At 35.4% G+C, this 18298-nt stretch overlaps 1 protein-coding gene across 1 annotated transcript in view; it reads right to left on the minus strand.

The window, feature by feature from the left end:
* Positions 1–478: 478 nt before the first annotated feature.
* The window catches only part of LOC140164374 (katanin-interacting protein-like), a 58822-nt gene continuing 41002 nt past the window's right edge, over positions 479–18298 (minus strand). Inside the window, 12 exon segments of the mRNA XM_072187651.1 lie at positions 479–2444; positions 3068–3168; positions 5415–5575; positions 8258–8359; positions 11190–11329; positions 12300–12410; positions 13419–13483; positions 14300–14475; positions 15196–15361; positions 15916–16093; positions 16534–16723; positions 17721–17864. Of these exon segments, the coding sequence (XP_072043752.1) occupies positions 2392–2444; positions 3068–3168; positions 5415–5575; positions 8258–8359; positions 11190–11329; positions 12300–12410; positions 13419–13483; positions 14300–14475; positions 15196–15361; positions 15916–16093; positions 16534–16723; positions 17721–17864 (1587 nt within the window). The 3' untranslated portion in view covers positions 479–2391.

Below are 18298 nucleotides of genomic sequence, written 5' to 3' on the forward strand. Positions count from 1 at the left end.
CTATGGGTTTTTCTAATGGGGGGGGGGCATGTTCCCCCCTGCCCCTATGATGCTATGCCACTGCCAAGGGTCAGCGAAAATACTTAAATGTAATTAGGCCAAAAAAAGGTTTGTCTCAAAGCTCTCAGCGCATTTGTAAAATCGCTGATTTGACAAAAAAAGAAATACAGACATTTTTTTTTATTTCAAAAAAAAAAAAATTTATAGTTTTTTCCAGAAAAATTGGGCGAAAATTTTCTCAAAATACCATAAAAAAAAGTTGGGAATAAAAAAAAAAATCGCATTTCGCATTTGTGAGCTTTGAGACAAACCTTTTTTTTTTGGCCTTACAAGAGCAAAAAAGCAAACTGAAACAGTACCAACTGACCAGCAGAGAAACTTTGAATGGATCTTAAAAAGATTCAAGTAGTGTACATAACCAAGGAAAATAAATGTTAAAAACTGTTTAATATGTAACAACATCCAAAATTTAGGGTTCAAAAGCCACAACAACCGACGTTTCGCGAGCATAAAAACATCCCTTTTACAAGGTAAAAACAAGTAGCACTAGTAACTAGCACTGCCAGAGATTAAATTACTAAATGTAATTTTTCTGAAAATTACAAGACCCAACATTTCCCAGGTTGGGGGCAGGTGGAGCAATTTAATATGGCATAAGTCTATGTAATGCACAGAAGAACGTACCTCATCGGAGAGAGGGGTTGAAAACATTATGTACATATGTACAAGTTTTGCATGACACATAATCACACATTAGGAATCATTTTTAGGTTTTCTTATTGTAGTTTGTGAGGGCTCAGGGGTTTAAAATTTGCATTTGGTATGTACGCTCCTTAAATATTTAAATTTAAAATAGGACACATGTTTGGTTTCTACTCAACAACAAGATGCCCATCAAATTGTACTTGCAATATATTTAATTCCATGTCAGATTTCCTCTGTGGGATGCGTAAGTTGTTTTTTGTTCTTGAGTATTATGTTAAGAATTCTATAGGATAAATCATGTCGCTGGGCTTATGACCTTACACGAGATATATATACTAGCCATGTATGTAAACATTTCAAAAAGGAATGTCCCCACTAAAAACACCTCAGAGAAAATCACCACTTGTTGACTGGGCATGGCTTTGACTTCGTGAACAAATAATCAAAAGCAATAATGAACTTGATTAGAAGTCTGTTAGCTAACTGCAATATGACAGCACACTTTCGATTTGAATGGTTGCACATTCAAACAGATCATGCCGTGTAAAATTTCATAGCCTAAATGTTCCACTTACCTGAAGTGAATGGCAGTCAGCGTGTGTCATAACAAACACTGACTGCTGTCTTTTTAATTCAAAGACAAATATTTACCCATTGAAACAGTACAAAAGAAAAGACACAGCAACTTTTCAAATCGCACAAAATTTCATCCTTCATCCTTTTTCTTTTTTATACAAGTGTGGTATCATAATTGAGCTAACAAAACGGTGACCACTCACACAAATGAGGACTTCCTTTGATGAGGTGTTTAAATAAAACCCAAAATCACATTAAAATCTGATGTTCTCTCTTGAACCTCTTCTCTTTTGTTAAACAATTTAATTGTACCAATAATGCTATTTTTTAAATGCTCATAAAAATCAGTCCCTAGATATGTAGGTTCAACCCGGGTTCGGTCCTTAAACTTGATTATAAGTAGCCGCAGTCTGTGGCCTTCATGGGCTTGGCGAGCCCAAAACTACCGATTCAAGTGCTGGGCAATGGTCATGAGGGAGGAAATTAGAGGGCCTTGAACAAGGTTAGAAATTGGGATGCTTTTTAACTTATAAAATATGAATGCCTTGATCAATTTTAGCAAATGAGGTGTCATTTTAAAGCTTGCAACATGCTTGCAAAGCAGAAATACTGAACTCAAAATTGACTTCACCTGCAAAGTTCACCCTTCTGATGTGCTGCATCACAAATGGGTGAATCCACTTTCATTTCTTTCATCTCACTTATATATTTTGTAGTGTAAATTACAAACTATAATGTATATATATACTCATTTATTTCATATACATGTACTATGTAAGAAGAAAATAATTTTCAGCACTACCTGTTTAATATAAACTTGAATTCAACTACACATATAAGTGAAAGCATCTCCAGGTGTAGACATCTAAAACTAGCAAGGTGTTAGTAGAATTGCACACACATGACCAAATTAAGTTGACATTTAATAGCTGCATTTCAATTGCTTTAATGTAAAGCCATATATTTACTTGTTGACCTTTGCAGTTTCAAAAGTTCAATTATATCTAAGTTGTCAAGGTGCAAAGTAATTGACAAAATTAAGACCGTCCACAAAAATTAAGTTGCATTTAACTTCTGTCTCGGGTTAGCGTTGTCTATGATGCACATCTGTCACCTCTTTCTTGCTCCTCCACGAGCTGGTACACTTGTCTTGGGTCTCAATGCTGTATAAATATAAATGAATCATAAAATAAAAATGAATAAATCAGACAGATTGAAAAAAACACACATTGTATACATTTGCCTGCATTTTCCGCCACATTTTTTTCAGCTAACAGAGAGCAAAACAAAGCCTTCAACAGAGCTGATCATTAATTGTGCAGCAAATCAAAGCAGAGAACCAAACATTCCAGTGGAGAATAAAAAATACAGTGCGTGTTGATGGGAAAATATGCACACAAGCAATGTCACACTATATACTGATGTCACACTATATACTGCACTCTACGTTACACATGATTTCTTTCACAGACTATCTCTGGTAAAGGTCCCCCTCAAAAAAGTTCAAGTGACTCTTGCCTGAAACCTTAAATATATGATGCATTTTGGATTTTGATGTTTATTAGAAAGGCTATGCGGTATTTCTCTTTTTTTTCTTGCAATTTGGTCCACCCCCTCAAGGCAATTACAAAAAATAAATTATTAAAAACCTGAAAATAAAATGAAGCAATATGAACAAAATACTAATTTAACAAATATATGTATGTGGGACACGATATAAACAGTTACGTTTGTAGTCATGACTGTCCTGGATGCGAGTAAAGAGGTATATGAGGTTGAGACTTACATTGGTCAGCAGGTCTATTAGAAGCTTGAGTGGGGTCATTGTAATGGGTCATCACTCTGGAATCATTGGTCATCTGTACATCCTGATCATGGGGTTGATTTCTGTAAAATGAGATTACATTTCTGTTTAAATTACAATGCTTTATCCAAAGATCATCTACATTTACGCAATACATCCATTTATAAAATAAAGAGGAAGAATTACATATCAATTTTAAGAGTGTTTTTCTTTTGTCAAAACCAATTTGAAATAAACTTACTAGTTTTTCTTGCTGACAGTTTCGTCAGTGAGCCAATGACTTTATCAAAGCTTGGTGTTGTTGTGATGATCCAACAGCTGATGACTGGCGGGAAGTTATGTCACTTCCAGTAGCGATGTTAGTCTTGCTTGCAGTCTTCAGAAGTGGATCATACACATGACTAAGATTGTAGCCCCCCTAGCGAACATTTTCATGGAATGGTTAGAACAGCACGCCATCCTTACTGCCCCCCTACAGTGTAAACCCCGCCTCTGGAAACGCTATGTAGACAACATTCTAGAAATAGTTCAAACAGACACGGCCGAAACACTGACGGAACACCTGAACCAAGTCGACACTACTGGTAGTATCAAATTTACATATGAGGAAGAACAAGACCACCAAATTCCTTTTTTGGACACCCTTATAATCCGTTAACCCGACAATTCTATCAAGCTTATGGTCTACAGAAAAAAGACCCATACAGACCAATATCTGTCTTTCACGTCCCATCACCCTCTTCATCAGAAAATGGGAGTTGTGCGCATGTTACTAGATAGAAAAGACAGAATAGTTACGGAAGCGGATGATAAGGTCAAAAAGGAAGAACACATAAGACAGGCTCTAGCTAAGTGTGGTTATCCCACATGGACAATTGATGAAGTCAAGAAACAAATGGAAGCCAAACATCAAGGAAAGACAAAGATAAATAAGAGCACAACATCTGATCAAAAAAGTAAAGGTTTGATGGTGATACCTTACGTAGTGGGTGTGTCGAAAATAATTAGTAGAACTCTCAAGAAACACAACATCGCGACCGCTATCAGACCCCATACTACAATCCAGAAAATGGAGGTAAACAAGATCCAGTCAAAACCCCCAACTGTGTTTATGAAGTTCCATGTGGAAGTTGTGAGCTAACCCACGTCGGAACCAAAAGAACTTTCGGTACGCGACTGGCTGAACACAGATGGAGGCGGAGAAAGCGAGTCAACAAAAATACACAAGGTCAAACAGAAAAGAATCCTAGAGCCAATTTAAGAACTCAGCAATAAATGATCACGTAGCCAGGGCTAATCATATTATCAATTGGGGGGGGAGTCTAAAATCTTAGAGAGAGAGAGAGTGATAGGAAAGCAAGATGGATTAAGGAATCAATTCAGATCAGGAAGAGAGGGCGAGGAGTAATGAACAGAGACGAGGGGGTCTACAATCTTAGTCACGTGTATGATCCACTTCTGAAGACTGCAAGCAAGACTAACATCGCTACCAGAAGTGACATAACTTCCCACCAGTCATCAGCTGTTGGATCATCACAACAACACCATGCTTTGATAAAGTCAGTGGCTCACTGACGAAACTGTCAGCAAGAAAAACTAGTAAGTTTTCTTCAAATTGGTTTTGACAAAAGAAAAACACTCTTAATTTGTTTATTACCAAACCTGATGAATTTGTTTCAACTACATATCAATTTGATCACCAGTTGTAAAAATATTGATATCATCTACACTTTGCAAAAAAGAAATACACAAAACTAAAGATATTGAACTAGGATGAGGTGATAGGAATATAAAAATCATTACAACAAAGTTATTATACATTTTAAAAAGATTATCACAAAATCTTAATTTTCTGCCAAGCCTATACTTCCAACCATTCAATATACTAATAAAATCAGATTTTTGGAAGGTACATGTGGATTTGAGCAAAATTTCATGTAATAAATACTTTAAAACTGAGATTTTGGTATCTCCTATTTTTCTCCTTTCTTCAAAGCTCATGAATACTTTCCTCTTTACCCCAGTAAATATAAAATCCGAAATGTTTTGTTTAGATGGTGTGAAAAAATTGTGAAAAATAACTGGTAACCACTAACATGGGTATGTACTATCATATGAGGCATTGTTATGGAAACATTTTAACAGACCAATCTGATTTCCACTTACAAAATAGTAATAGCTCCACCACTTGCAATTATTGGTCAATTTGATCACAATAATTTTCTTTAAGGTGTAATATTGCTTCAGGGTGGAAAATATATAATCTCAGCATAAAAAGATGATATACAAAGTTCATATTCAGTGCTACCATAAGAACAATTCAGCCTACCTGATTATTGTGTGCCTCTCTTTACGTAGTAACTCTGCATCATCAGTAAACAGTATAGTATGATATGGTGTAGGCATATCACATGTAGGTAAGATACCCCTGGCTGCTATATGCACCTGACCCAGAATACCATTGTATACAAGAAGGTCATCCACTAGTAGCTACAAATCAAACACAAAATATTATGTTATTAATGACATGGACTTTAAAAGAGGTTAGATTAAAGGGCTATACAGTCATTAACACCCGAAACGTAAGAGCAACTTATTGATATTAAAATAGAATGTGCAAGTTGTAATTTAAAAAAATAAATGGACCCAGTTACTGATAATTCAGAGATTCAGAGTACAAATCCAACATTTAGGAACTACTTTCTTCCGCACATCTACGACCAACTCCTAAGTCCTGATGGTATGAAAATCTCGTCTTTTTTAGAGTAAGCTGGAGCGATGAGCCTGTGGACCACACAGAACACCTTTAAGGAAGTCAAAATTGAAATTTATGTTGCTGGCAAAATGACTGTATAACCCTATAATGCCTGACATCAATGTGCCTAGTTTTCCTATTATTGTAAGCACAAAATAAAATACTGGACTATCAAAAGAAAAAAAAAGACATAAGAAGGTCACCCATTGGAGTTGTATAGTATGTAAAACATAAATGCTTACGCAGAGTAAACCACTACCAAGTACCAACTCCTTTGACACGTTATGCCACTTTTGCTTAACTCTAATCAATATGTTTGGGGCAGGGACGTGTAAGCAGTAGCAGTGCATCACAGTTACTTTTGTGCATGATTGTAGATTTCTTTGTGGCTCTCTGTTTAAAATGGATTGCAAATACAACTAATTACCATATATATTATCAATTATTACCAATATAATTATGAACTACTTAATCCAAACTTGTTGTGGTTTACTGTATAGTCATTATACCCAGTATATTTTGAATGTAAAACAATTGATATCAATTGTGTAACATTAGGTAGATCGATTATTAAACTGTATGACATAGCTATAACATAGAAAGTAGTGACATGTGTCACACATGGTATAACCATGTAATATCACTAAACATGTATGCTTAATAATCCTCAAGTAAAATGAAAATTTCAATTAATCTAAGTAACTTTAGGTATTAATGGGTGAGTTATTGTACTTTTGATATATACATAAAAATAGGAATGTATAAGTGATGTGAAATACATACATCAAGACCATGTCACCTATTCATAATAGCAATTTCACTATGTACTCAGATTATGCTTAATAATATATATATTTATTTATATGTCTGATAACTTGTCTTTTTGTATCAAAAATCCAAAACTTAAATTTTGATGATGTACATGCATGTAGATCTATTGGGATTTTTCACTCAAAACAGCATGTTATTAGCTTAAAATACAATATAATAAAATTAGAATTGTATGTATATAGTAGTTTCTATAGTAGTATTTTAAAACAGGACGACCAATAACAAAAGCGCTTATCACAATATGTGCAAATATGGTAGCGCGCAATCCAAATACGGCAGCCAGCGACGCAAGCACTAAATATGGTAGCGCCGCATAATCCAAATAGCAGCCAGCGCTACAAGAGTTTGTGCGATGCACAATACAGTGGCGCTTCAGCGAGGTTACTAATATTTACTTTCGAACAATTACGCATTTTGCAGTCAATTGTGAGATATTAATGACCTTGATTTGTGTTCGTGTTTTCACAAATAACCAAATGTGGTTGGATCGCACACATCGCGTTTATTAATGAGGTTATGAATTTAAAATAGACCATGCAAAGATGTCACCTGCCAGGATATTTCTTGTATCTAACCAGTTTATGTACCCACTATTACCCAGTACGTACTAAGCGTTATATTAAGTCAATGACTGCAGACCTGCCTGATCCATTTACTACTAATAGTAGGCAGGTATACATGTCTTCTTCTACGCATTGGTTAAATGAACTTGCTTCAATATAATTTTCCAGATTATGAGATATAAAATAAAATTATGAGATAACAATATTAGCATTTTATAAATAATAGATATAGTACATTATTACAAACATTACATTATTAAAAACATATTTAGAATGATTTAGTGGTATGATCACTGTCTCATTGGGTTTTGCATTGATATGATACAGGGATTTACCATGTGGGAATTATCATGTGCTTAAATCCATAACAGGTTCATTGTACATGGTAATTCATCTTATCCACAGAGGTCGGTATACACAAGAGTCGCATAAGTTTACATGTTCACGTAACCTCCTTCAACTCATTTGCATAGAGTTGGATACCAGGATCGTATTCTGATTGGTCGTTCCTTCTAACCTGTTCTAATTAGCATACTTTTGGATACCTCCATATTTGGTATTACCTAATTAATTATTTATACCTCTATGTTGTTTACATAGTGACGCCATTAGAGCTGGTCACTTCGTCAAACATCCGATAAATCTAACGTTTGCAGTTTTTTTTAATTACTGTTATATCGTGAAATACCATATAGCTGAGGTGTTAGTCCAATATGCATAGGAAAATATTTCTGGCGATGACCCATGTTCACATTGGCTAAATAAGCTGTATTTTCGCTGGAAAGGGGCGGGGACGAGTCGGCAATTTTGTTTGCAAAAGGCATGTTCTTCTCCGCGTTACCCGGAAGTGGCAGCACCAGAACAAATGACGTCATTTCTGGATTTCAGCCGGAACGGTTACGTTCACTGCCGTGCATCAGTATAGGCATCAGCTTATCTAGGTTTTACTAAAGTAAAACATCTTTGATCTTATCATACCTCAACTTCACCTAGTAACTAATCATAATAATACCTAATACTTACTCCAAACTCTTTGACACCTCTTTGAGGAGTTTTACTATAGTTCCATAGTTTGATTAGTGAGACAGTCATAGGTTGATCAAACACTACATACACTCTGTTGATCTGTAAAACAAACAGGTAGGATGAAACAATGAATAATTAACAAAATTTGATTATACAGTATGGCAATTTAATGTTCTTGTTTAAATATATAACAACTTGTTGGAGGGATTTGATACAGTAAAATAAAAGGTGAATATATAACAGCCAAGAATTGTTGTCTTTGTCTTATTTGAGTTGAGTTTCTTTGATAGATATTTCTTTGCATAATGGCTTGATTAAAAACCTTTTAGTTTACAAACAAAATAAAAAAGTAAAAGTTTGGTTGACAGAACTGGCTTAAGGTCCTCGACCTCCCCAACACTACGCAAATGGTTTCTGCTGTGATAAAACCTTTTATCTACAAATGTGAAACAATCTGGTCCATGGAGGCCAAAGGCGGCAAATTTGAAATTGAGATAAAGGCAAAAATATGGATTAAAAAACAATAAAATACATAAGAAAATAGACATCACAAAACGTCATCACTTTGGTGTTTTCAGTATATAGCCTAATGTTTGTGTAAGGTAATAATTATGGTAACTCAATTTTCAAAAATGCCTCCTTTGGCCTCCATGGACCAGATCGTGTCACAAATCAAAAACCTGCAATTTAGCTTAACCTATTTGCAAATAGCAATCACAGTTGCACCCATATTATTACTGCTGTTTTCAAAACTGAATAGTCTAAATGTTGTCAAAAATATACTCCCTTAAAGGTGAACCTCATTGAAAATAAAGTTATATATCAATGGAAAGCTTATGATGTCAGGAAGCAGAAAAGAATATTTTTTATTTGCATAGCGTACCAGGCTAGACATAATCTCCATGCAAAGATTGGATATTGGCACCCCCTAAATTACAAAACGAAATCGTTCAAATTGGGCGCTTTAGTTGATGACGTCAGCCCAGGGACACACAGTTACTTCCGGGTTTGATTGTAAACACAATGTCCGTGTATTACTGTGGCATGCATCGGGCCAATGCACGAATTCAGTCATTGTCAACTTACTTTACATGAAAAATATCTTCAATAAAATAAGAATAACATGAAGGAAATATCATGATCAAATTAAGAATGAAGTTCCTGAATAAAGTGTGTGGATTTAAATATGGGAAAAGTGCTGGCCGGGGTGATTTGGGATAGGCCAAGCCATCCCACGATATGCATAGGGAATATTACAGTAAAGCACTAAGAGCTTAAGATTAGCGAAGAACCGGAATGAAAACATTACAAAAAATAACTGCTAGTGCTACCAGTTCAGATCGTCACACCAAGTTGAGATGAACTTATCACAATGAGAAAATGAAGGAATAGAATAAGGTACATGTACAGGATTTTTAATTATTTCTTAGCTTTACATCCGGTCATGTATGATAGGCTTAACTCATTATAGATACATACGGGATGAGCTCAGTGACTGACTGAGTCTCACTACGCCGAGTGTTCAGTATCCGCGACTGTACTGTACTTGCAGACAAAATGACCAATTTGATATTCACATTCTGATAATTCCAACTTATTGCTACTTCATCAGCAAAATTTATTCCTGTAAATGTTCCAAATATAAGGGAACGATTGATCAAATTTGCTGAAACACCCCATGAAACACAGAGGACGAAGCACCGAAGTGAGTCGCTGTGTTTGTGCATATCCGTCCCTGCACTTCAGCAGCAATTTACGCATCGTGTTCGGTAATCCATAAAACATGAATGTTTCACTTTTTCAGTACCGTACACTGATTGTACTATCATTAAAGAATCATGACACAAGCGACAATATTTTAATTTTATTCAGATTTCAGAATTCCATCAAATAACGGTCTACTAAGTCTAAATTGTATTTATTTCATAATAAAGTATCTATTTCTTTCAATCGTGATTGTGTGGAAAGAACGTACGTATTACTGCAATGCGCTAAATATGAAAACCTTTATATGGGCTGGATTTGATGAAATCGGCGTTTTTTTATTAATTTTTGGATTACTGCAAGACGATATTTTTTTAATCAGACATTTTACAATGAATCAAGAATATATAGGGAATGTAACAAACAAGTATTTAATTTGTTATTCGATCATGTTTATTCAGTCCATGACATGAACGGTAGCAGCAAGCATTTGCGCATGGGATTGATCCCAGCGAAATTCAAACTCAATTATTACCCAGTTATACCCAGCCAGTTATGACTGATTTTGTCAAAAATTTACGGAAAATTTATGTGTTGACAATAATTCTATTATTTCTAATATATATAGAAGGAACCAGCAACTTGAAGATTCCTCTAATTTCAAGTTTTATTGTGAAAATCAGACTTGCCGGGCAGCTTGCAAAGTACAGGAAGCAAGTCTTGTTTACACGCTTCCGAGTAAGATCACGTGACTGCGAACCCTGAGCTTACGCCACGAGCATTCTCAAGGTCATAGACGATTGATTTGGGTGCTTTTTGGGCGCCTTAAAAAAGACCAAAAATTCAATCATTTTTTTAATTTTTCAGCTTTATTGGCCATCAAAAAAATTGGGAAAAATAATTTTTAATATCCTGACATCATAAGCTTTCCATTGATATATAACTTTATTTTCAATGAGGTTCACCTTTAACTACAAGTTTTCATACACTCCTAGACCACATTGCCAATCAGTAAAGACGTAAGAAAAATATGTGCATTGTATTGAAAATGTTTAATTGCATTATGTGAAGTGCTTTTGATTATGATAATTAATTTTCCTTTGAGGCGGATGCATTTGTATTGCTTTTATTTTTCCAACATTTTAGTGAATATTTTGTTTTATTTTATTTTTATTTTTCATAAAGTCCAGTAATATCATTCAGTTCTATGAGAACTTCAACTTACAGTATATGGTAGCATAGGTGCTAGCCACATATGCCTGCCATCATGTGTGTCATTGACACCATCAATTAGCTTATCAGGTGTTCTTATATCATCAGTTACTCCATCTAACAAATTCACACTAGACGGGTATGCTGCTATGTCTGAAGAATTCTCATTAAGGAAAACAAAATGTGCTCTATTTATCTATACCATATCATCACATTATGTTATGACCTTCAAAATGTGCCATTTATCAGCAATCCTTAGAGCCAAATTTTGTTGAACTCATTCCACCAATTAGTTCCCCTAGTATACATTTGCTAAATTTGAGCATTCACAGAACTGTAATCATGTAAAACAAATTGTTATTAGGTATATGTGCTTATTAACGAGTTGCTCGGATAAGAAAGAATTTTCAGGGTAGTTTGTTAAACTTTTTTCATTTTTTTTCTATTAATATACATATCTGTTTTACAGACATCTGTAATTTAAAAGAAAAAAAGAAAAGAAAAAGTTTGGTTTTGTCCGAACAGGCATGAGACAGAGGTTTAATTAAAACAACTTGTTAATAGGCACATATGCTTATTAATGAATTTGCTTTGAATTACAATAGATTGAAAACCCCTCAATATTACATGGCACTGATATTCCATGAAATAAAGAATTTCATGCCGGTATCATTGAAATCCTCCAGAGTCTTGTCCAGGGAAAAAATAACATTTTGGTATGTTCTCCTCATGGTTATTTCCACAGTTTCAGTCAAATAATGTTATTTATGATTTTCTTCAAAACTAAGCAATCTGACATCACATTTGGATTCGTCAAATTTTTGTCATTCAAAATATGTATACTTTTATACTTTCAACAATCAAGCTGATAGAGGCCCAAATATTTCCATATTTAAAGTGCAGATATCAACTTTAAACAGCCCGCTTTGATCACATGCTATTTATCAGTCAATCCTACTCTTCAATGGCAAATACCTGTCAATGCATGTGTTTGCTTTTCAAATATGATTCCCCTTCGTACATGTACCATTTCTAGCTTAGCTTTTCAATCGACCCATTTTCCATAATATGTCACAATTATTTTAGACCACAACATTCACATCTAATATTATAAAAAGGATACTGCTCTCAGTGAGTTTGATCTTCTCTCCCTGTGCATCGTAGAACTCCAGACCATTCAGACCAACATAGTATGGATCACCCCAAGTACAGATTAACTGAAGCTGAAATACAACTGTGTTATTCTAGAGTTAAGGAACATATGGTTGTAAAGTGACATCACATGGTACAAAATAAGAATCATGGAAACAATGTGTATTTATCCAAAGATGTTTTACTTTAGTAAAACCTAGATACGCTGACGCCTATACTGATGCACGGCAGTGAACATAACCGTTCCGGCTGAAATCCAGGACGTCATTTGTTCTGGTGCTGCCATTTCCGGGTAACGCGGGAGAAGAACATGCCTTTTGCAAACAAAATGGCCGACTCATCCCAGCCCCTTTCCAGCAAAAATACAGCTTATTTAGCCAATGTGAAAATGGGGTCATCGGTTATAATATTTTCCTATCATATTGGACTAACACGTCAGCTACATGGTATTTCACGATATAACAGTAATAAAAAGAAAACTGCAAAGGTTCGTTCGTCGGAGTTTGACGAAGTGACCAGCTCTATTGACGTCATGATGTAGACACCGTGCGGGTCGTTAATAATTAATTAGGTAAACCCAAATATGGAAACCTCCAAACCTATGCAAATTAGGTGTTCGACAAATCAAAATACGATCAGCCCACCTCCAAACTTATACAAATGAGTTCAGGCGGTTACGTGGACATGTACAGTAGTTCGGCTCTTGTGTATACCGACCTCTGTGTTATTTACCATAACTCCGTAAACAAGGCAGTGACATAACTACACTACGCTGCAGGAAGTGGAGAAAGTTGTTCTGACATGGGGTGGGGAGCACAAAACCTTTTCCCCCATGAATTGCATGAACTTCCAGCACATAGGAGAGAGGCATCACAGGAAAGAATCCCAACCAAAAATTCCAGCCTACTGTCATTCTTCTTATTACTTTATGGATTTCATGCACAGCTTTTCTCTTATTTCAATATTGCTGGAGATCACTTCCAAGGGGCACATACAGGTGTAGGGAGGCAACCATTCTGGAGTCTTCACACTGATATATTATTACGTAAGAAAGAGAACACAAGCATGACAACTAATTCCATAAGGATACATCCACATGGCATATGCATAGGAACATATTCCTGGCTTGCTTCTTCCAGTGCTACATGACTTTGCCTGCATACAGAAAAATAACAATAATGAAAGTGAGAAAATCGCAGCAATTAATTTGATTAATGAAAGGTAATTTAAAATCTTTGATCATTTTTAAGTGGAGAAATTCTTCAAGTTGTACAAAGTCTAAGACCGAAAACTAATGTCATGGATCCCAAAGCTGGAATACTTATAGGTTAATAAATGTGTATCAGTTGTTGGGAGTGAAATTGTACAAAATAATGCACATGTACTGAGAGGTTGATGCGTCTAATGCACAAGCCCCGAGGGGAGGAGTGCAAAAGACACATCATTATCTCAGTACAAAATTATTCACACAGTACAAGTTTCTCGAGCAACAAGTGATATGCATTTATTAACCTAATTTCATACACAAGAAAAAACTCCTGTGATTTTTACTATTTTTATAACAAATATAAAATGTTGAAAAATAGAAGCAAATATAAATCATCCACCCGCAAAAATATTGAACGCGCTGAGAGCAATGTGCGTACGATGCGACGTGCACGCCCGTGCAATTATACAATATTTATGCAGGGCTAGTAATTTACTAATGTTTGCACTGATTGGTTCTCACTATCTAGAAGTGTATGAAAGTTATTTCACAAAACATAGTTAACATGAATTTATTGACTGTCCCATATTATTTCACATGTGACATAATTTGATAAATCAGGCCAAGATTAGCATCTGTGAATATTCAGTATATTTTTTGTGATTTAACCCAGAATGGATTTGAAAAAATAGTGCTGCCCCTATTACAAAATACTACTGTAAGATTCTAAATGTTTACTGCAACTAAATTATACAATATCTCACCTCAACAGCTCTGTAACTGGTTTATTTGAAGCACTTTGTCCAGGTTGTACTCTATGTGTACCAAAGCTGATCTCTTGAGCAAAATCAAAATGGATACTGCCAGGGCCTTTCCTGATCAAGTAACCCTCAGGTGGAGATATGACCTTGTCATCAATCCACACATGAACTATCTTGGCCTGTGTTTAAAAATGAACATGAAAAGACAATTAGATATTCATGCATTTATTGAATAGAACCTATCGAATACTATCACACTCGTCCTCATTTTAAATAAAATTCTGCCCTCCATCAGGTACCATGGGGCAATTCACATAATACAGAAAGTGATAGGTATGAATGGTTGCAGAATTGAACTAGAGACCTGTCTCTCTTGTCACTTAGAACTTAGTACCAACATGTCTGCCATTTCAATTGTTATTCCGTTCCTGTTGAGTTTATTTGATAGGATCTATAGATAAAGCAGTTGGTACATCTACTGATGAGAGTTTAGCTGCAGGAATTATATGTTTTATAGAAGCCAATTCGCAAGGCGCGATCATATCAAAATACTGCACAATGTACCAAGTCTAACCAGGTATAAATAATACCAAATCTAACCAGGTATCTTGAATTCAAATATGAACTCTCAACAATGATAAGTAATACTCCTGGTAATTCAAATAACAAATAAAAATGGAAAATAAACTTGCCAGAATGCAAGAACATCTCAAGTACATATATATTTCATTGTCACTGACACATTTTTGCTTTCCCCCAACAAAATTACCACACTCAATCAGAGAGCCATTCACCATGATCAAAGTTCATTGTCTTTGATCTTGTATACCTCAATGAGTGTGACAATATGTTAACTTCCAAGGAATAATAATTTATCAAGTATTAATATCTCTACTCACTCCTCTATAGGTGTCTTCAGGTGTCTTGTTGTAATTCCATAACCTGAGTCCTGATATCTGGACATCTCTGCCAAAATCAATACTAAGACTATGATCCTGACCCTCTGTGAATGGTATCAACCACATGTGTTCATCACACATTGTCACATTCAATCCATCTATTAACCTAAAATAACAAGAAAGAAATGTTATATAACATATTCTACTGCCCAGAGGGTACATTATTCAAATACACATTGTTTGGTTGGTCCATTGGTGCAATATATCTTTACACATTAAACAGACTACTTAGCAAGCCATCACAAGCACACATTCTAATCTTTGTAAGTTGGTGCAAAATATCAGGATAGTAGTCCTGTGTGAGTCACTACCCATTTTATGCAAAGCTTGATATTGGTTGAAAGCTTAACATTGGTTGGCCAGCTGTTATATCTTTTGAACATGTTTATTACAGTCCCAGGCAGAGACGATTGGCACTTGTTCAAATTTGAGAGCATGCATAGCGTAAATACTGCAGTAGGGTTCTGATTGGCTGATTCAATTGTCTGACAATCATACCAACAAATCGATAATCCGATTGCCCGACTACGCGTCAAAGCATCGGTCGGTGCAGAGTGGTGCTCTCAAAGGAAACACAAAGATCTGTGTATGTCATTCATTAACAGGGCGCTCACATCAATCAGAGCAAAATGCTACTCTGGAAGGTAGTGTAGTACTTACTTATCTAATGTCCTATCATCTTCACCATATCCAGGTAGATGGTTCAAATCGCTTGGGTTTGCATCTAGCATGGATAACTCCATCATAATTGGTTCCCCTTCAAGATCCATGACTTCCAGACCTGTTAAACCCAGGTAGTGACTATCACCCCATGTGGTGGTGAAGTTCAGTTTCAGACCTGTGGGAAGAAAAAAAGAAACAAAATTCAAATAACATTTATTAATAAAAGTGCACATGTAAATTAACAAATTGCTTGTTGAACATGATTGATTTTACATTCATGGGGACCTTTTAATTAAGTAAACATTGTGTTTTTACAAAGCTGTGATCACATGTTTGAATGCCCATCTGCCCTTTGGTCTATGGATCACATTTGCTGGTCCCAATCTGTGACATTGTGTAGTTAAAATAAATAAATAGGCTGACAAACAAATAGACCCCCCCCCCCCCACCCCACCCCCCCCCAGACACACAAACATTCCAACACTAACTAAAGAACATTTTAAACCTCATTTCATTTAACTTTGCACATTGCCAATGACATGCATATTTGCACAAACTTAACATCTTTTGCAATCAAATGTCTTGCATATATCTGAATATAATGTATGTACTCACATTGGCCACAATAGACTTCTTCTGGGCTCCATTCCTCCATGTGTACCACTCCTCCAACATCCTCCTGATTCTCCTTTAGTCCATGATGCATAGTGTCTTGTGTCTCTAACTCCATACCTTCTATTGGGTCATCTTCCATGTCTGCTGACTTCCTAACCCTATGCATTCTTGCCGTTGTGTGTGGTCTCTTCTATGATTGAAAAGTCAACACAGTTAGGTTACGTTCATATACATTATATGTTCATCTATTGCTTCACAAATACATAAACAGTGTGTTCAAGAAATATTATTTTACAATACATAATTGTATGTGTCCCAATCAAATAAAAGCATACAGGCATCATTACCCCAATAACCTCATACTACACCCTCTATCCAAGTTCTTTCACACATTTTACGAATGGTGTCCTACTTGGCTTATTGAACTATGCATGAATTAGAGGTTAATGACTGAATATTATTTTATTTGTAGTGCAAATGACAAAAATCAATGCACTTGTCCCTTAATTGTTCCATGGGAAAAAATTAAAGTGCAAGTGAATTGATTTTTGTCATCACCATCATCTTCCAATAGTACTGTGTACAAGACCTTTGCTGGAGTATAAGGCCAAAAAAACATTGTTGTGTTGCCCTCAACCGACCGACCCCAAAGCCTGAAAAATCAGGCTCGCAATTTTTTTTTTGAATGATGATTTTTACAGATTTGTTCAAGAAATCAATGTTTTTCACTTAAAATTAATATTTTATTGAAAGACAAGTCTTAAATTGATTATCTAATATGTCTAACATGTATTCAGAAGTCAAAATTGACAAATGTCCCCGAATTGAAGAAGCATTATTTAATATTTGAGGGGATTTTTAAAAAAACTGATGGTTAAAAAAAATAAAATAATCCGACCGCCCGACCGAAATTTCACTTTTTTTCCCACTTGAGGGCAACACAACAATATTTTTGGGCCAAACTGCACATCTCTTGGTGTTAACAAAATCATATTTAATCATTAATCTCATTCATAAACATCATAAGGTATTTTGTTGTTGGGGTATACAAAAATGATGAAAATCTATCATCAGCGGCACAGAACTGCTCACCCATAATTATTAAATTGACCAATGAATATACCGCATGAATTATCTATGGCCTGTTTCATTTCATACAATAAACAGGGAATATGCAGTAGTCTTACCTCTCCTTGATCAGCTGTTTTTGGTCTTGGCATCATAGTATCATCATCTAGACTTGAGCTAAACCAGTCTTCTTCTGGGATAAACGCTTCATCATTTCTTGAAATCAATTCCAGGATATCTTCATCCTCTGTGAACAAGATGGTCTGCAAATAAAGACAAAAAATATGCTGATTTATGCTTAATGAATATCCCCAAATCTAGTTATGCATATGCTCATAGCCAGAGAGCCCATCTTTGATTTCATTGCAAATACCCAACATTACAATGTTCATTCGTTTGGACTTTGACAGAAACAGTAAGGTTTGGGAAGTCATTACAGTAGGGTATTCTAGTCATCTTTAAATAAATAGAATAACATACTGCAATCCCATTTCTCATTTATCAGCACTTCAGCTAAAGTCCTTTTGCTGGTTGGGTAGGGACCCTTCACTGCTACTATGTCATGGATGTAAGCAAGATGTTAACAGGCAATCCTGAATTCAATTTTTCAATTGATTGCCAAAAACTTGTTTTAACTTCTTCTTACAGAAACACCTAAATCCAAATATTTTGCTTTATAACTTCAGTTATTACCACT

Source organism: Amphiura filiformis, chromosome 11 (assembly GCF_039555335.1).
Source record: "Amphiura filiformis chromosome 11, Afil_fr2py, whole genome shotgun sequence".
In the NCBI taxonomy this organism is placed as follows: domain Eukaryota; kingdom Metazoa; phylum Echinodermata; class Ophiuroidea; order Amphilepidida; family Amphiuridae; genus Amphiura; species Amphiura filiformis.